Below are 20,623 nucleotides of genomic sequence, written 5' to 3' on the forward strand. Positions count from 1 at the left end.
GGACTAAGAGGAGGGGTGATTAGGGTTGAGGGCAGAAGAAGCCCACAGAGCAGGAGAAGCCGGGGCAAAGGAGAAGAGGGCCAGGGCAGAGGCGAGGTGGCGGGCAAGGGCGAGGAGCCCGCCCGACGGGGATGGGGGATGGGGTTGGCGGGCCAGGAGCCAGCCGGATGGGGGATGGGGGTGGCGGGCGAGGAGCCATCCCGATGGGGGATGGGGGTGGAGGGCGAGGAGCCGGCCCCAGGGGGAATGGGGGGGCTGGCGGGCGAGGAGCCGCCCGGATGGGGGATGGGAGGTGAGGAACCAGCCGGATGGGGGATGGGGGGGTGAAGAGCCAGCCGGATGGGGGATGGGGGGCGAGGAGCTGGCCCGACGGGGGATGGGGGATAGAGGTGGCAGGCGAGGAGCCGGCCGGATGGGGGATGGGGGGCGAGGAGCCGGCCCGACGGGGGGATGGGGGTGGCGGGCGGGCGAGGGCCAAGAGCCGGGCCGATGGGGATGGGGGATGGGCGTGGAGCCGGCCCCACAGGGGATGCAGGATGGGGTGGCGGCGAGGAGCCGGCCCGACGGGGATGGCGGGCGAGGAGCCGACCCGACGGGGATGGAGGTGGCGGGTGAGGAGCCGACCCGACGGGGACGGGGGTGGCGGGCGAGGAGCAGGCCCGACCGGGATGGGGGTGGTGGGTGAGGAGCCGACCCGACGGGGGATGGAGGATGGGGGTGGCAGGCGAGGAGCCGACCCAACGGGGATGGGGATGGCGGACTAGGAGCCGACCCGACAGGGATGGGGGTGGCGCGGGGTGGCGGGCGAGGGTGAGGACCCGGCCCGAGGGCGGAGGGCGAGGGCCGGGGACTCAGGGTGGAGCAGTCGGGGACTGCGTGGAGGCCGCCTGCAGTCCAGGCCGCATGGCCGCCTTCACGTCCCTTCAGGCAAAGTGCTGCCGACTGGACTGGGTAGAAGCGTTCCGGTCCCACCCCGAGGTGCCCAGTTACCCGAGTTGTTGGGGCCGATGATGCAGGTGAACCTCTTGAAGGGGCCGATGATCTGGCGGCCCCGCCACGACTTGAAGTTCTCCACGAGCAGCACCTCCAGGCGCCCCATGGCTGCGCCCTCCTCGCCTCAGCCGCGTCCTCGCGCTCGGCGGGAAAAGCGCGGGAAGAGCCTCCCCAAGTCTCGCGAGGCGAAAGCTAGACCGCGGCGCGAGCGCTGCGCCGTTCCTTAGCAACCTGAGCTGGCGTTTCCGCACCCTGGGCGAAGTGCTGGAAAGCAGGTCTGAAAGCCGCGGTGCCGACGTGCATCACACCCGCACAGCCCCTTAAGGAGCCAGCCTCTTTAGGGCCACAGCTTGCTTCATTTTTGTTGTCTTTTCTTCTTATTTTGCATCTTCTAAAAATCCCTTAGCATTTCCTGTCGATTCCCGCAGCCATGGAGGTGGCCCTGCCCAGGGACCTGGAGCAGCACGCTAGCCTGGCCAAGAGGAGACACGCGGAGGTGTGCAGGCAGCGACGGATCTTCAACGCCAGGAACAGGATCGTCGGGGTAAGGGGCCTGAGAGGGCGAGGGAGGCGGACGGCTGGAGAGGGGAGGGGATGACCCTTAAAATGAAACTTCTGGTCCAGTCACAGCTGTAAATGGCAGCAGGTTTTGTCGGGGTGCGGGGGTGGGAGTAGGAGGAAGAGTTCGATGTATTGACTTTGTTGAAGATGGGGGAGAACCTCACCTGTCGAATAATGCACCCTGTCACCTGCGAGGAGGGCACATGGGGGTCTGGAGCAGGCCGGGAGCTTGGCCGGAGTTAGTGGCGGAACAGAGAGTAGAATGCGGTTCTCCCCCCTTCGAGTCAGACTTTCTACCTTGCCTGGGGTTACTTCAAGTCCGTTCATTTAACAAATGCTGGTGGAGTTCTTTTGTGGCAAGCCGGAGCCGGGTCCAGGAGATGAGGAATAAAAGTCCCTGACCTTGCCGAGTTCATGGCTCGGCAAAGGAGGCAGGCTCTGAAACGGTCACATTAAAATCAGGGGAATCAGTGCTGTGAGGGAGGGGGGCACTGGGATGCCATGCAGCAGAAACTTGGGTTGGGAGGGGAAATCAAAGCAGCCTTCTGAGAGGAGGTGATGCCTACACATGTTCTGAGGATGAGTATCTGTTAACCAGGAGTAAGGGGGAAGGAAGCTCTGGGGAAAGCTGAGAGTTTAGGCTGAAGAACAAAATATAAGCAAAGGTATCCAAGTATGAAAAGGCCTGATATGTTCCTAAGACAACTTGTTTATAGTGGGGCAAGGCTAAAAAGATGGTTATCTATTGACTGAAATTATCTGGCTCTAACCCCTGTCCCTGGTTTCCCATTCCCAGGGAAACACAGGAGCCTGGGATGTTCAAGTTCATGACCAGAAGATAAAAGAAGCAACTGAAAAAGCTAGACATGAAACCTTTGGTGAGCATTTCATGAATGCTTACCTATCGATTTAGGGCTGTGTTCCTCTAGACTCCAGCCCTCATGTCTTCACATATGTAAAAAGTTGTCATTTTCACACTCTTCCTCCATTTAAATTTTCATAATTTCTCATGCTCAATTAACTTATGCACTGAATCATCCTCTTTTAAGAGAAAAACAGCTTTTGAATTCTAATGTAGATTGTAGGAAATATATTTTAAGGATAAATGTATGTTTTTTTTCTATTTTCTTAAAAAAAAAAAAACCACACACACATGAACACATACTCTGCCCAAAAGTTCAGGACCTTCTGTGGAGGACAGTTGTTTACACCAGATGACCAGATACTGAATTGCATTTGAAGTTTTGGTCTAAGACCTAGAACACTATTATCTGAATCATGTCTATCTCTGAGTCAGCTCAGGGGCATGAGCTCTAATGCAATTCATTTTCCCCTGTCTTGACCAACAATTTCAGCAATTGTTGAAGTATCAGTTTTTTAAAACACCATAAGGATTTTTAAAATTAAAAAAGCAGGATATGAAATTGTACATGCAGTGGCCTATCGATTAAGTTTTTAGAATTTTGCTTTATATATATATATATATATATATATGGGTAACGCTCCCCCTCACCTCATAATTTTCCTCTTCTTTCCTCCTCAGAAGTGTGCCTTATTCGCATGCATTTTTTTATACTTCTACTATTTGTGTATGTATCCATAACAATATACAATTTTGTGTGTGTGTGTTTTTAAAATTTAAGCAGTATCCTAATGATTGGATCCTTTTGCAATGTATTTTTCTTTCATTCAGCATTGTATTTTCGAAATTAATCCATGATCTACATATAGAAAGTATTCATTTTAATTGTTTTACGGCATTTTGTTAAATGAATTAACCACACTTTCTTTATTCATTCCCCTGCTGATGGCTGGTTTAGATTTTTTCCCCATTTTCTTTATCATTGCAAACACTGCTGCGATGACTTGTCCATGCATTATGTCCCTAGTGCACTTGTGAGAGTGATACCTAGGAGTGAAATGGAAGGATTTTAGGTAGGCATGTTTTCCATTTTATGGGATATGGACAAATTGCTTTGTTATAAATATACCAAGTTATGCTCCCACAAACAGTGAATGAGGGCTGTTGTTTCCCCACATCCTTACTAATAAGTGCTATTATGGCATTTTAAATATTTTGCTTCCAATGCACTGAATGTTTCCCATCTGCTAAGGCTGATCATCTTTTCACAAGTTTATTGATCACTCATGTTTCCTTATTGTGATTTGCCTGTTCTTAACCTTTGCCCATTTTTTGTTTGGGGTGTTTGGGTTTTTAAAATTTATTTGTAGGTACTCTTTGTATATTCAGGACATTAATCCTTTAATGGTTGTGTTTTTGTTTTTGTTTATTTTTTGGAGGATTGTTTTACTTTTGCAATCACTGAAAGTTATTATTTTAAGTGAATTCAAATTTATTTTTTCCTCTGAATCTTAAGCTTATGGATATGTTATGTCTCTTCTAGCTGCTGAAATGAGACAAAATGACAAAATCATGTGCGATTAGAAGACCGGGAAAGGAGAGATAGGAAAAATCTCTGTAGAGTTATCAATGACTTCCAACAGAGCTTTCAGAAGCCAGAAACTCGCCGTGAATTTGATCTATCTGAGCCCCTAGTCCTTAAGAAAGATCTTCCAACCTGGCAGTCAGATAATGATATTCAGAATACAATATCGGGAATGCAGAAATTCATAGGGGAGGATTTAAACTTCCATGAGAGAAAGAAATTCCAAGAGGAACAAAACAGAGAATGGTCCTTGTAACAGCACAGGGAATGGAAGAATGCTCGTATTGACCCAAACCGTGCAGGTAACGAAACAGGAGAGATGAATTGCTCTCAGTGCTCTCTTCAGCAATCAACCCCCCCGGTTTTTCTGGGTTTTTTGTTTTTGTTTTTTGAGTCCTACTAATGTGCACAGTCATAAGCTGCTTTGTCTGTGTGGGGAAAGGGAAGTCAGAGCCTGCACCCCAGGAGTGAAACATCCCAGCCACACGTCAGTCATGCAGGAAACACTTCCTGGGTGTGTGTCTGTGTTGGGGCCCCAGTTGGGAGCGTGTCAGCGGATGATGGCATGGTAAAGAGCTTCGGTGAAGATAAGGCAGGGAGCTGGGACGAGGAGTGGTGTACTGTGCCCTCATGAGCCTCTCCTCTCTGCATGTTAATTTGCAACCTTCTTAGCTCAGTCTCTCTCAGCATCCTCTTTTCCCACTCTTCTCTCCATGAGTGATGTCTCCACAAATCGTCTGAACCCACACCTACCAGACTTCTGCTCTCTCCCCCTCCACCGAAACTGCCTGGCCAACCTTTCCAGTGACCTCCATATTGCCCAATCCATGGTCAGTTTTTTGTCTTCATTTTAACCTATCAGCAGCATGTGAGAGTCAATCCACTTCTCTTTGAAATATTTAGGCAATTTGGCTTCCAGAACTCCATACTCGTGTTGATTCTCTTTCTGTCCCAGCTCCTTTGTTGGCTCCTCCTCATTTTCTGAGGTTGCACACCAGTGCTCTCTGGGCCTCTCCTCTATCAGCTAAACTCCTCCCCTGGGTGATCTCATCTATACTCAGAGCTTTTAACACCACCTATGGGCCATCATTTCCCAAATTTATAACTTCAACCTGGACTCTTCCCTGAATCCGGCTCATGAATCCATCTGACTGTTCCTGGGTGTCTAATAAACATGCCAAAGTCAGTATAAGTCCAGTGGCACACTCTCATCTCCCCAGTCCTGGTCTTCTACCACCATCAATGGCAATTCCATTCTTGTAGCTGCCTAGCTCCCAACCCAAGTCATCTTGACTCCTTCCTTTCTCTCGCACCTCCACACTACCAGCAAATCACCTCGAATTTCAGCTGCTTTTTGCCACCTCCATCATTACCCCTCTGGACTAAGTTATCAGCATCTCTCATCTGGATTATCACAATAGCCTCTAACTGGTCTCAGTGCTTTTGCCCTTAACCCGCTATAGTCTCTTCTCAACCCAGTAGCCAGAGTGATTCTATTAAAAATGAAGTCAGATTCTTTGCTCAGATCCCTCCAGTGGCTTCCTGTTTCACTCAGAATAAAAGCCAAATTCATTTCAAGAATCTACAAGGCTGCTGACTAGACAGCTCAGTTGGTTAGAGCACGGTGCTGATAACAACAGGGTCCAGGGCTCAATGCCTGCACCGGCCAGCTGCCAGGGGGAAAAAAATGAACCTACAAAGCCTTCACAGCCTGGCCTTATCTCCTACTATGCTGCCTTCCACTCACTCCATTCTTTCCAGCTGTCTTCCTTGCTGTTCCAAGAACATGAGTGTGAGGCTCACTTCTGCCTCAGGGCCTTTGCACCTACTGTTCTTGCTGTTTAGAAACATCTTTCCCCAAATATCTGCATGGCTTACCCCTCTCCTCCTTTAGGTCTTTGCTTAAATGTCATCTTATCGGGGCTTCTACTCTGACCCTCCATTGTAAACCCAGTTCCCATCACCACCCCCGTATTCCCTATCTCCTTCCTTGCTTTATTTTTCTCTATAGCCTTGGCCACTGATATATTATATGGCTTATGTATTTGCTATCCCTCTCCCCAGTGCCATATCCTAAGCTCAGTGAAGGCAGAGGATTTTCGTCTGTTTTGTTCACTGTTCTATCCTTAGTTCCTGGCATGTAGATAAATATGTGTTGACATAATCCTCTTGAAGAGCTTTAAAAACCTCAGCCATCTCTCAGGTGCTCCAAATTTCCATCTTCGACCGAGAGCATTTGTCTCAGCATTGGACTTGGTCCTTGAACAGCCTCCTTGACATCTCATCAGACATCTCACAACATATGGGAAACAACCCTGAATTTGTCCTTTATACCTGCTACTCCTTCCATCTTTCTCCTCCATCAATGGCTCTTCCTTCCCTTAAGCCAGAAACCTGGGGTCATCCTTAACCCTCCCCCTTGTCTTTGGACCAACTTCAACTCTTGTCCCTTCTCCCTCCTGCATGTAGTTTGAACTGTCCGCTTCTACCCATCCCTGCTGTCCCCACTGTGATAAGAGCCACCACCTTTTCTCACCTAGGTGGGCCACTGACACTACATTTCCAACTGTCTTCTCCTTCCCTTCTTGTGCCTCTCTGGTCCGTTCTCAACATAGCGGTCAGAGAGACAATTTTAAGTAATATCAAGCTGAACAGTGTCACCCCCACCCCCTCCATCCCAGCTTAAAACCCTCTCATGATGTCCCACTGCACATGGAATCAAATGCACAGTCCCCCCATAGCCACAGGCTCTGCATGCTGGGGCCTCTGCCCACCCTCCAGCATCGACTTGCACCCCTCACCCCACTCACTGTGTTCCAGCCATTCTGGCTCTCTCACTTCTGGATCCTGCTGAATCCTTTCCCACTACCTTTGCACCTGCACTCGACCAAATTTTTTTGTCCTTTAGGTCTCAACTTAAATGTCGTTTCCTCCTAGAGAAGTGATCTCTTACTCCCCACCCCCCACCTATCTAAGTCAGGCATTCCCAACTTTCTCTCTCTTAGCTCCTATGCTGTTCCTCTGTAGCACTATCTCAATTTGCTTTAATATATTTATCTGGGGTTTATGTGTTAATTGTCATCTCAGTTCCTCAACAGTAGGTTCCAGGAAGGCGGAAAAACCCTTTATGCTTCTCTCGCCACTAGGCAACAGGTGGCCCACGTAAGGCCCCTGATCACTATGTGTCCAATGATGCATATGAAAGGGGAAGAGCAAATGAAAGGGGAGAGATGAGGCTGAAGGTGAGCAGAGCTAGAAATTGAAGGCTAAAGGGTCCAGTCTCTGTTTCTGGCAATAATGAGGAGACGCACAGGGCACAAGCACCGTGGGAAGAACCTTCTCATCAATGACTTTTTCTTTCTTTTCAAGAGGGGTTATTCTGCCTCAAGAGTAAGGACATAGAGGCTCAGAGAGGTTAAGTGATCGTTCAAAGTCGACAGAGTTAGAAATGTCTGGGCTGGGATGTAAGCCTGCTCTGTTTGACTCCGAATCTTTACATTTTGCTGCTTGGACCCTCCATTTGAAGACTCCTCCACCTCCTCCTCATTGGCCTTGCAAAGTCTTAATGCCATTCCACAATATCTGTCACGTGACACCCCTTCCTCTGTGGAGTCCTCTTTGGTTTCTGCAGCCCCTTTTTCTGAGCTCCCACCATCCCTGCCCGCTGTAAGGATGTAGCTGCCTCCTGATAGACTGGGCATAGCAAGGGGCACACCACTAACCTGTCCCAGGACCGCAGCAGGCATCACTCATCCGTAGCAGACGCCACCAATCCATAGCAGTGGTCACTAGCACTCCTTGAGTGCCGGGCCCCGATCTAAGAGCTTTACCTGAATGAAGTCACCTAACTTTCCCAGCAGCCTTCGGAGACAGGTCCTGTCGTTATTCCCCTCCCCACTGATGGGGACATGGTAAGAGGTGAAGGTGTGACAGCCACGCTGCAGGGTGCTCTGCACATCTGGGAAGGCGCTCTTGGCGGGCGCACTGGGTCTGATTGAGTCTTGCCTCCTTTCAGAGGACTTCCACACAGAGACAAGGCTGCAGTTTGATGAAACAGCCAGGCACCTACAGAAGCTGGAAAGCGCCACCAGAAAGGCAGTTTGTGCAGCTGTGAAAGAGTTCAACAAGAACCAGGTATATACACCTGGGCATGGCCATGGCGTCTGGAGGGGTGAACACAGCCGCTTCCCAGAGCTCCCAACCTCCCCAGGGTCCTGAGCTCAGCTCACTTCCTCGGTCACTCCACCAACCCTGATGGAGCCCCTGACAGGGGCTGCCCAGTTACAGAGATGGATGAGACCCAGTCTCTGTTCCTCAGCTCTGAATGTGGAAGTGAAACCTGCAAAACTAGTCATGCCTCCTGGGGAGGTCAGCTCACCTTTCCAAGCCTGGGTTTCTTCTCCTGTCACAAGAGGACAGTCACATCTACCTAGACTGACACCACCTGGCACAGCTCTGATGCCTGGAACTGGCGCCAGTTCTCCTTCACACCTCTCAGAGTTCTTCTTCACCTGAGCAGGCACATAGGTGTTCCTTAACAGGAGCAATGACAGCGAGGAGGGGGAGGGGGAAGATTGGCACAGACTTGGAGCCTCTCCTGACAGCTCCCTCCTCCTCTGTAAATCCTGCCCACCTTCCTCGCCTTCAGCTTTAAGTTCAGCTTTAAGGTGCTTTATGTTCTCTGTTCCTTTTGGAAATTAGACCCCTGCCCCCCAGGTTTTCTTTTCAGATGCAATTATATTTCCTGGGTGGATGGGGGCTTGTCCTGGGTTCGTTTGTGAGATTAGCTGGATGACTAGGACTGTGGTCTCCAAAGAAGAGTGTTCAAGATGATCTGTTGGAGAGCAGGAAGAAAATGTTAGAACTTGGCTTCATATTTATTTTTAATCCCATCATTTAAAATTCCTGTGTTTGTGTGTAACTCGTAAAGCACAGGCTATATTTATGGTATAGTAGTACCACATGTGGCCTACATATATCGGAGACAGAAGCTCAAAAATGTTCTACTGATGGGGGCGTGTGATCAAAAGTCCTGGAGAGGTTGGACCAGAGACCGGAGAATGCTGGATTTCAACAGCGGGGAGAGGAGCAAGGCGGGCAAAATGCTGGTGATGGTGAGAACTGAAGGGTAAAACAAGACACCCAGAGCCCGAAGTCACCAACCAGCAAGACACAAAGGGTCTTAGAAGCCACCTGGTCCTTGCCCTTCATTTTACAGAGGGAGCCCACAGAAGGGCAGCCGTTCGCTTGAGGCCATGCAGCAAATTAATGGCAAAATGGGGCTCTTGACAATGAGTCCTCTACTGGCAGGTCATGCGTTCATTCACCATTCACCTGTTCACTTATTAGTTCAAAAGTTGTTTATTGGCCCCTTCCTGCTGGACACTTGGTGTGGCTTTTGCTAAACCATGTTGCCTCATTCATTGATTGATTTATTCATTCACTCCATACAATTTTTAATGAGCATCTACAATGTGCCCGGTACTTTCAGACCCCCCAGCCCTCAGGCGATGCCTCAAGGCAGCGCCATCACAAATGCCCCTGCATGTGGAAAACTGTCATTTGGCCTTTGCAGCTGTGTTCCTAAGTAGAATTAGGCTGTGTTTATTAGCCTGGGATGTTAATACCAGGTTCTAGATAACTAGCCTCAGAAGAAAATTCCAAGCAGGTCAGTCCAATTCAGCAGGGGGGACACACACTTGAGGGCCTCCAGTTCTCGGCATGGGTGCCCATTTCATCAGAGAGGCACTGCGCAAGTGTCAAGGGGTAGCATGCAGGTCTGGAGCCCGACTGCATGGGTGCGAGGCCGGGCTCTTCCCTGTAGCCGTGGGCAACCACTCACGGGCCTCAGTTTTCTCATGTGTGGAATGAGGATACTCACCTGTGCCAGTGAGAACAAGCTAACTCCTGCTGGAGTAAGAAACACCCCCAAATCTCAGGCTTACAACCCAAAGCAGGGGTTCGGCTCATGCTGCCCATCCGTCACAGGCTGGCTCTGGGGCCTCTCCTCGTCATCTGCACCGTGGAGCCCAGGCCCGGGGATGTGGCAGCTGCCAGATAGCAGATTCTGGCAGCACAGGAGACAAGGAATATGGCCAGTCCCACCCTGGCGCCCTCCCAGAAGTGGCACAACTACCCCTGCTCACATTTCACTGGTGAACTAAGCCACGTGGCAACCCTCACTCTAAGCGGGCAGGACATGCCCAGAAGGAGCACTGGGATCTTGAACGGTCAGCAGGAACGGCTCTCCCACGCACGCATAAGGCGGGAGTGCGGATTAAACTCGGTGATACACGTAACAGGTTAGAACAGTTTGGCACATTCTCAGGACTCAGTAAATGCCAGCCATTACCTTTATTCCTAGCAACGTTAGGTGCTGTTATTAGTTGCTGTGTTTGGCAATCCTTCTAGAGAGGCATGATTAACCCAATTAAACTGATAAAGGAACAGGCTCAGAGGGGTGGGCTGACTTTCTTAGGGACGCCCAATTACTAAGTGGCAAGCCCAGGATTTGAATTTGGGCCTGACCAGCTGCAAAGTCTGTGCCATGTGACACTACCGTGAGTTCCTGTGGTGTGCCGTTGCCTTGCAAACTGCTCTGCCTGTTTGTTACTAAGGAAAACTGTTTAACACTGGTAAATGTCTCCTAATCCCTCTCCTGACTTGACAGAGAAATGACTGCAGCCCAGAGAGGGGAGGTGACTAGCTGCAGGTCACACAGCCAGGCCTCCACCTCCTATCCCCAGAGATTTGAACATTGATTTGACCAGGACTTTATTTGTACTGGGGGCTGCAGCCGGAGCCATCAGGACCACTGCAGTGACAGTGCATTTTCCACCTTTTAGAAGTCACCACTGTTGTGATTCACTCTGTTGCGTGTTTTTTGTAACCCACAGATATTCAGGGGTTGCCAGGGCCATAGGAGGGTCACAGAGCCCTGCCCTGGGGTGGGGCCAGTCCAATGGGGATGGCAGCCTAACCCAGGGAGGCAGCTCCCTGCTTTGGCAAATGGGCTCCACGACTCAAAGCTCTTATGCCCACGCCCAACAGGTAGCAATCCCCTCAGCTCAGCCCACCTACCCAGCGGTGCTCAGCCAGCCAGGGGTCTAAGGGCCCTCCCCAAATCCATGCCTGACAAGTCTAACCCCCACCCACTCCCTGCTGCTTTTAGTGCATACTTCCCTCAAGCCACCCCCACCCCCCTCGTGAGGGTTACTGGCCTGTGCCTCAGAATCCCCCTGGAGTCACTCAGAGCATCTTCCTTAGTGTCTTCCCCTGCTTAGGCCATGGAGGCAGCAGAAAAGAAAAGCAAGAGAGAAAACAAGAACAAGGGGACAACCTGGCCGAGATCTCCAACCTGCTGCGTGGGGACCTGCTCTCTGAGAACCCACAGCAGGCAGCCAGCTCCTTCGGGCCCCACCGCGTGGTCCCTGACCGCTGGAAGGGCATGACCCAGGAGCAGCTGGAGCAGATCCGCCTTGTTCAGAAGCAGCAAGTCCAGGAAAAGCTGGTACCTGCCCTGCCCTTCTCACAGCCTCTGTGCCCCCTCTGCCTTCCACACAGGCATCTATCAGAGTGGCTGTGACACCCCACCCTGGGAGCTGCCCTCAAGAAGTTTCCCTTTCAGTAGGGGGAGACCACAAGAGCCTGATAATCCCAAACACGTACAATGTGGTGTCGGGGTGAGGACTGCTTAGTGAGGAGGACAGGTAAAGGGGATTGAGAGTGCTGGGCAGGGACAGGGTGGTCGTGGGACTGAGAGGCGACATTGGAGCAAAGACCCCAAGAAGGGGAGGGAGTGAGGCATGCAGCTATCTGGGGAAATGACAGCTGGGTACGGTAAGCCGTAAGGGCCAAGGCCTTAAGGTAGGACCATGCTTGACATGTTCAGACAGGAGTGAGAGCCTGCTGGCGAGTGCGGAGTGAGGGGGAGGGGCAGGAGCCAAGCTCTCAGAGGTGGACGATGGAGGTCCTGGCAGGCCACTGGGAAGACTCTAGGTTTTTCTGTGACTCACATGAGGAACTCTGGAGGGTTTTGAACAGAGGAATGACAGAATTGACTTAAGTTTAACAGGACCCCACTGTGTTGAGGTAGACTCCAGGGAAATGAGAGGGAAGGAGAGAGATCTCTGGAGAGGCTGTTGCGGTGGTCGAGATGAGAGATGATGTGGGCATGGACCAGAGTGCTGGCAGTGGGGGTGCTGAGAAGTGGTCAGATCCAGGATCTATTTTGAAGGGAGAGCCTACAGGATGGGTGTGACGTGAAAGAGAGGAGGTCAGGGATGACTCCAGGCCTTTTGACCTGAGCCACTAGAAGGACAAAATTGACATTTGCAGAGATGGGGAGAGATGGGGAAGTTGGCAGGGAGTGGAAATCACAAGTACAGTTTTGGATATGTAAAGTGTGCAATGTCCCTTAGACATTTGTTTCTGTTAGGATTGTTTGGCTGAATGTGGCAGAAAACCACAAATAATGCATCTTAAACAAAATAGAACTTTATTTCTTGGATGTGGACTAAATCCTTGAGAAAACAGCCTAGGGATTGTATGGCAGCTTATTGATTGATATTCTACTGTCCTTGGCACCTGGCTGTCACCTCATAGTGCAAGATGGCTGCCTGAGTGCCAGCCATCACATGCATATTCCAGCTACCAGGAAGGAGGAATGGGAAAGAACATTTTAAGGATACTTTCACCTACATTTCATTAGACCACAGCTAGTCACAAGGTTGCTCCTAACGGTAAAGAATGCTGGGAAATGTAGTGTTTATTCCAAGTGGTGAGGTGGTGGTAATTCTTCTATTAAGAAAGAAGGAAAAATGGCTACTGGGGGACTGGTAGTATTTTCTGTCACAACCTCCAGGTAAAGTCCAGTAGGCAGCTTGATATATTCCCTGGGATTCAGAACAAGGTCTGGGCTGGAGACATAAATGTTGGAGTTGTCACCTACAGGGAATATTTAAAATAGCAACCCTGGATGAGATCATGAAGGGAGTGAGTGTAGAGAGGAGAAGAAGTCTGAGAACTGAGTCCTGGGACCCCCCTCGCCAGCACCAATAACGAAGAGAAGAGCGAAGGGGTCTGAGAAGGAGCAGCCTGGGAGGTGTCCTGGAGGCCAACGGGATGAAAGTGTTTGGGAGGGAAGGAAGAAAGGAAGGAAGGAGGACCCCTGGGCCAAACGTTCAGCAGCAGGCTGAACGCTGGATCCAGCACCATGGTGGTCACTGCAGGCTGTCGGGGCAACTTTGGTAGAGGAGTGGGGACAACAGCCCCAGTCTAATGGGCCCAAGAGAGAACAGGCAGGAAGGAAGGGGAGATGGCAAATGCCCAACACTTCAAGGTGTTTGCTCTGAAGGGTGCAGAGAGAGGGGGTGGTAGCTGGTTGGACACGTGGAGTCCAGGGAAAGTTTTGTTTGTTTGTTTTGATTGTAGAAATAACAGCATAGTTGTCATTCAGCAGGAATGATGCAGTAAGAGAGGGGGAAATTGATGGCAGAAGACAGACTTGCTGCAGGGGTTCCTGGGGTGGTGGGAGAGCAAGAGACACTGAACACTAATTGAGGACTTGGCGTGGGTAGGAGCTCAGACCCATCGCCTGAGGCCATGGTGGGGCGGGGGGAGGCATGAGCATAGTCACAGGAAGGGGCGTGAGAAGGGGAGCCTGTGGAGCTTCTCTTCTGGAGCCTCAGCAGGAAGTGAGGTCAGAAACTGGGGGCAGGGGTGTCACAGCAGAGATTTGAGGGCAGAGAACAAAGTGCCCAGTGGTCATCTAGGAGAGCTGGAAAGGGAGTGGTCTTTCCCAGGGGGGAAGGGGAAAGGGGGCAGGATGGCCCAGCAGTGGTCATGACCTTGAAGTGACCCCAGAGAGCACGGTCAGGTGTGTTCCCCAGCCACGCTCAGCTGGCAGAGGAAAGTTGAGATCCATCACGGTCAGGGCTTGCCCAGCAAGTGTGACCAAGTGAGAGGCTCAGGGCCAAGAGTGACGGCCAGGGAGTGCCTGCCATGGATGCTGGGCAGAAGGAGGAGGGAGATAAGGGCAAAGAGGCGAGAGAGAAAGGGAGGAAAGTGGGCGGTCAGTAGACTGCAGGTCATGGGGAGGAGTGGAATAATCGTTGGAGTCAGGGTCCTGGAGAGAGGGAGTGGAGAGGCAGGTCAGAGGGGTGGCACTTGGAGGTGGGACAGGGAGCGGTGACAAGCTGAGGGCAGAGGTTCCCAAAGTGTGGTCTCCCGTCCAGCAGCATCAGCTGGGTGGGGCCTGCAGTCTGTGGTTTAACAAGCCCCCCAGGGGATTCTGATGCCCCTCAAGGTCAAGAACTGCTGGTAGGGTGTGCCCAGGGAGGTGAGTAGCTGGAGAGTTAAGACTGGGTCTTTGGAGAAGAGGCAGGAGAGCTGAGGAGCCAAGGACAGGAAAGGGCCATGACTGCGTGTGCTGAGATCATTTAGATCCAGTAGGAGAGAGATTTAAAGAGGTTCTCAAACCTGCAAGGAAGGGCAGGACTGCTCCCGACCCACAGATGACTGCTGCACTGGGGAGGTGGTCGCCAGAGCCTCAGAGCTTCCAAGCTGGCGGGTTCAGGGAGGAGGAGGGGCAACAGCAGTGGCCTGGACAGGGCACGAGGAGCAGGTGTGACAGCTCGCTCCCTGCTCACCTGCAGGCCAGGGGTGCAAGTATGCAGGAGGCGGGGCAGGGGAGGTCAGGCCTGAGGCAGCTGGGGCGTAAGGCTGGGGGAGCAGCCCCAGGGGGACAGAGCAATGAGGCTGGAATCGGATGCAGGGCCGTGCTCTGTCCTTCACTCCTGCAGTTCAGCCCGACTGTCTGGCAAGGAAGGTTGACCACTGTCCTGAATGCAACATTTTTGTCCAATTTTTAATCTTTGTAGAAAATTAAGACAGAAAAGCAGAAAGAGAAAAAACACACACTAAATGTCACCCCTCAGAAATATTGGTCCCCACCCCTTGTGTGCCTTTTCCTTTAAATGTCCTTTGTTCGCATCTCCTTTTCTGTGCATGGAGGTAATTTGGAAGACTGAGATGATGCCGAGAATAGTTGGGCTGTCTGCCTTGCTCTTAGTCCTGCACCTTTGTCATTCTGTATATTTGTGACTAGGAAGCCTATGGGATGACCCAGGGCACTTGCTAGCAGCCTCACTTTACAGGTGAGGACACTGAAGTTCACAGGAGCAAGGTGACTTGCCTTGGAGGGGACAAAGCTGGGTGCCAGCCTCCCTTTCTGTCCTGGGGTTGGAGCTGACCCAGGCCTGTGGCACCCCACATGATGCCAGTGTTCAGCTGGGTGGAGCAGCAGCCTCTGCTCGCTGACTGCTGACCAAGCCAGGGGACCCTCCCGAGGACCTGGCAAGGGAAGACCCTGAGCTCGGCCTTGCATGTGGGAGCCCTAGGATTACTGCTGGGATGGAGTCTCTGCTGTCCCTTTAGGAGTAAGAGGGTAGGAAGTGGCTGGACCACATGGAATGAGGGCAAGTTGGGGATCTCCTCTGACTTCCTGCATGATGTTGGCCACCTACCTGCCCCTTCTCTGAGCCTCAATTTCCCCATCTGTAAATTGAGAGGCTCAGCCTCCTAGATGATCCCCTGGGCTCTTTGGCTCTGGGGAAAGGTGGCAGTGAGTCATCTCTGTTCCCACCAGAGGCTCCAGGAAGAAGAGTGCCAGCGAGACATGGACTGGGACCAGCGGAGGGTTCAGAGTGCTCGCGCCACCTTGCTGTTTGGGTGACGGCAGCAGCGCTGGCAGCGTGACCTGCACAGGGCTCTGGACAGCAGCAACCTCAGCCTGGCCAAGGAGCAGCAGCTGCAGTGAGTGCCGGGGGGCAGGGCGGGCAGGGGGCCAGGCAGAGGGGGATCAGGCAGTGAAGGTCAAGGATGGGGAAGGGGCAGCAGGGGAAAACATCCCGTTCTGGATGGTTCTCATCTGGGACTGGGGAACTCAAGATGGGCAGACCCTGGGCCACAGGTCACTGCTCTGCACATGGGATGCACTGATGGAGGAACTAGAGGGTACCTGGAGCCCCCAGGAAGGGCAATGAGTCAGTCTGGGGAGTCGGGAAAGCTTCCTGGAGAAGGCATCGTGGCTGAGACCCGGGAGGAGGAATGTGCCAGTGGTCACTGCAGGGAGGGCTCTCCAGGCAGAGGGAGGGCTCCCAGGCTGCCTAGAGCAAGCCTGGAGTTTCTTCTTTACAGGCTGGAGTAGTTCAGAGTTCCAGCTACAGGAAAATGTCAAATGCATATAAATAGGCAAACTTGTAACTGAAAACACAGTATTTACTTACTTATTCATGTATTTATTTATCAAACTCTGGTGGTCTGTTGGGCACCTAGCAGTGGCATTAAGAGATGATCTGACAGATAAATGGGGTAAGCAAAGCATCTTTATGATCACAGCATGGAGATTTCATTCTAAGATATCCCCAAGTGTCGCTGGTGCCAGTCCCTTGCCTAATTGCAGTGTGGTTATAAGATGACCCTCGCTTCTGAAGAGCAGTTGAGATGGATTATTTTTTTTAGCTCATTAGGGTTGAAATGAATTCTGTATTTTGGGGATAACACACTGATAAAAAGGGGTGGGCTTTTTTCTTTAAAAAAAAAAGCAGAAAGTAGAATATTAAGGAAGTACACACATCTGCTGATCTTTTTTCTCCCTTTGTTTTATTATCAGGAAAAAATATATGAATGAGGTCTATGCAAATCAACCCACAGAAGACTGTTTCACACAATTTAATACAAGAAGTCGGTAATAAAAAGGACATCCTCATTCCCCTCATTAACGTAAGAAGTGAGGCAACCTTAAATATTTTTTTATTAAAAAAAAAACACTCCTTGATCCAGAGGCATCCTTCACTTGATTTGTCCACTGTGGACAAAACATTTACTAAACCTCTCCCTTCTATTTCTGTGAGGAGTCTTAGTTTCTGTGCAGCTCAGCTCCATGAAGGTCTCAAGTACAGCTCTGGGTGCTACGGACACAGGAGGGCCAGACATGGCCCTTCTAAAGACTATTCTAGATAGAGAGGGCGAGTGAGGTGGGCCATGCATTTCTTAGACTCCAAGTCCAGCTGCTGTAACAGCTGACACTTGCAGGTGCTCACGGTGCAAGGCATTGTTCTAGATGCATCACTTAGAATGAACTAATTTGATTCTTGCAACAGCAAAGGTGGGTATTTTTACCACTCACATTTCCTAGTTGAAGAGCCCGAGTTACAGACACGTTAAGTGACGTGTCCACGATCACACTGCTAAGAAGTGGTGGAGTGTGGGGTTGAACCCAAGGAGTCTGGCTCTCCCACTTCACCCTCCTGATTCCAGTGGCAGAGACTCAAGACAACAGTGGCTTGGACAAAGCAGAAGTTTTTACTGCTTGCTCTTGTGGCTATCCCAGCTGATATGGAAGCTCCGCTGAGCAGTGTGGTGGGGCCCAGGCTCCTTCCAGCTTGTGCTCTGCCCTCCCGCATCCCACACGCAGTTCCCTTCCTGTGGTCCAGATGCAGCTCCACCTCCCAACGTCCTGCCACACTGGCCAGCAGGGAAGGGAAAGGGGAAAATGAAGGGGTGGCAACATGCTACTTCCCTTCAAGGACGTGGTGTGGAAATGGTACATATCACCTCTGCTCACATCCTGTGGGCCAGGACTTAGTCATGAGACCACACCTAGTTGGGTGGAGGCTGGGAAACATGGCTGGCTGACCATGAAACCAGCCATCATTCTAAAATTATATAAAAAAATGGAGTACATATTGGGGCACAACTAGCAGTCTACCACAGCCTTGTAGGGTGACTAGGAATTTGCTGGATGGGAAGTGAGGGCATTCAACACTGAGGGGATACTATGTCTAGCAGTAATGGGGGTCTCCAGATCCAAGACCCAGGAATGACTGGATCCCCCTCTGTCACCTCTTCTTTCTCCACATGTATTTCTTGAAGGGCCATCTGCACAGGGCCAGTGACAGCAGTGCTTGGTGGCACTTTGTCATTAGCCGAGATAGAGCTACATACTCCAGTGCAAGCTCTAGCTCACTTTCCCCCTCCATCTAAACAGCCCTAGTTCTTCCCATGCTTGGAAACCCAAGCCTGAGGACTGATAGTTTCCCTGGGTGGACAAATTGGGGCTAGCCAGCATAAACAAAGGCCTGTGGTATGCAAGAGAAGAGAGGTGACAAGGACATTATCTGCTGTGGTCAGCGTGGAGAGGACCTGGGGGGCAGGCATGGGCTGGGGGTGCAAGGAGAGATGCCTGTGGCCAAGGCTAGAGAAGCAGGCAGGGTCAGATGGGGGAGCCCTTGTACTTTAATGCTGAAGGCAAAGGGGACCTTGGAGGAATTGTCGGCCAGGCAGAGACAGGCCCTGATGTGTGTGTTGCAGAAAGATGGCTCCAGCAGCAGAGTGGGCTCAGGTCACCTGGGGGCTGCTGACGGAGAGGCAGGCTCAGAAGACAAACTTACTGCCTCCCGCTGGACCCAGGATCACATGGATGCACATCCCCGTGGGAAGGCAAAACATTTAACAAATGATCAAACTGGAGAAAGGGTTCTAATCCAGAACTAACCTGGTCATGCCACCATCCACAGGCTGGGGTGGGACTGGAGGTGGGACCTGGTGGCACAACCCAGGGGACAAGGCACTGCCACAGCTGAACTATGGGTCATGATGTTGTGCCAGGGATGGGAGAGCCAGAAGGTGAACTTATCAGCACCTTCTCTATTAACCTCACCTCTCAGATCCCTCCTGGGATGCCAAAGGTATTGCGGCCACCTGCAGGCAGCTCAGAATCTCCACAGGGCCCACTCTGACCTGAACTTATGCCGGCAAGGGTAGGAGACAGCCATGTCTATCCATTACAAGTGCATTTCGTACGAATCACACCATCGCCACCACTGCTAACAGCTGCTGGTCTTCAACGCCAGGTGTGCAGTGCTCCCGTTGCCGAGGAAACCAGGAAGGCCAGGTTGTTCTTGACCCCTGAGGTCATGAGGGCAGTTTGCCCACTGGGGCTATCACTCTTGGCAGGAGATGTGAACAGGTGCCCTTGGAGGTCTGTATTTCACGAACACCTGGCATGGCCCAGGGTCTGATGGTAGGCCTGAAGTGGACCGGATGTTTGGAGAATCTTCTGGTTCATCCCATGACTTGGCTTGGGCCTCAGTCTCCCCTGGGTCTCCAAGAACTTAATCTCGGATCTCTACCCAGCCCATGTCTCTGTTATGAAACTGTCCATGGGCACAGGCGAGAAGGGAGAGAGCTCTGGGAGGCTGCTGCAGCCATCAACATTTGTCAAGAGAGATTCCAAAAGGAAGGCCAGGTTGAAAACGTGCTTGCTTTAAGTGGGCCCTCTGCTGGTGACCAGCAGCACAACGTGATCCCCGTGGTTCTCCAGGCAGGTGGATGAACCGAGCTGTTGAACTACGAGCCCCAGGCCCTGTGCTGGGCAGGTTCTCACAACTCCCATGACACCGCTGGATGCTGTGCTGCTATCCTGCCGAGAGAAAACAGGATATGCCGAGAGAAAAGAGTGTATGTGATTTACCTCCAGCTGGAAGGCAGAGTCAGGGCCAGGTGTGGGGCCCTCTCCACTACTCTGCTCTGAACGGTCTGTTAAGATTTTACAAATGCAGTCACATGTGCTCCAGAGGGTTATTGCTTTTGTTTGGTTTTTTAACTTTTTTCCCCCCAACATTTTGTTATAAAAATTTTAAACACACAGAAAAGCTGGAAGAATTGTACAGTATACAGTCATATACTCACTACCTAGATTCTACAAGTAGTATTTTGCTATATTTGCTTCATCAGCTATCTGAAGACTGGTTTTTAAAAATTCCAGTTATATGCTGCTTAGAAAAGACACATCTAAAACAAAACAGCACAGAAAGGTTAAATATAATAGTATTCAAAGGTCATTTGAATTTACCCAAATGACTTATATCCACACAAAAACCTGCACATGGGTGTCTATAGCAGCTTTATTCATAATTGCCAAAACTTATAAGCAACCAAGGTGTTCTTCAATAGGTGAATGGATAAACAAACTCTGGTACATCTGTGCAATGCAATATTATTCAGTGATGAAAAGAGCTGTCAAGCTATGAGAAAACATGGAGGAGGCTTAAATGTATATTGCTAAGTGAAAGGAATCAGTCTGAAAAGGCTACATACTGTATGATTTCTATAATATGACAAAACTATGGGGACAGTGAAAAGATTGGTGGTTGTCGGGTTCGGAGGGGGAGGGATGAATAGACAGGATTTCTAGGGCAGTGAAACTACTCTGTAATACTGTGGACCCATGTCATTACACATTTGTCTAAACCCATAGAATGTACAACACCAAGAGTGAGCCTAATGTAAACTATGGACTCTGGGTGATGTGTCTATGTCGGTTCATCAATTGTAAGAAATGTGCCACTCTAATATGACGTTAATAATAGGAGAAACTGGGTGGGGGGGGGGAGAGTATATGAAAAGTGTATACTTTCCACTCAGTTTTTCTGTAAACAAAACTGCTCTAAAAAAATAGTCTGTTAATTTTTTTAAATGAAGCCATAAAATAACTAGGGAAAAAAAAGTCATTTGCACATAGTTCTTTATTTTGAGTTCAAGTTCTCATGTTCAGAATA

General features: G+C 50.7%; 1 protein-coding gene and 1 pseudogene across 1 annotated transcript in view; one reads left to right on the forward strand and one right to left on the reverse strand.

Annotated features, from left to right (window-relative positions):
- The window catches only part of LOC134368955 (structural maintenance of chromosomes protein 1B-like), a 73,375-nt gene extending 72,276 nt beyond the window's left edge, over window positions 1-1,099 (reverse strand). The window contains exon 1 of the mRNA XM_063085193.1: window positions 991-1,099. Coding sequence (XP_062941263.1) covers window positions 991-1,099 — 109 coding nt within the window. The remainder of the gene's footprint in view (window positions 1-990) is intronic.
- A 324-nt stretch (window positions 1,100-1,423) lies between these two features.
- On the forward strand, window positions 1,424-16,753 carry LOC134368914 (RIB43A-like with coiled-coils protein 2; annotated as a pseudogene).
- Window positions 16,754-20,623: the final 3,870 nt, after the last annotated feature.

Source organism: Cynocephalus volans, chromosome Y (assembly GCF_027409185.1).
Source record: "Cynocephalus volans isolate mCynVol1 chromosome Y, mCynVol1.pri, whole genome shotgun sequence".
Taxonomy (NCBI): domain Eukaryota; kingdom Metazoa; phylum Chordata; class Mammalia; order Dermoptera; family Cynocephalidae; genus Cynocephalus; species Cynocephalus volans.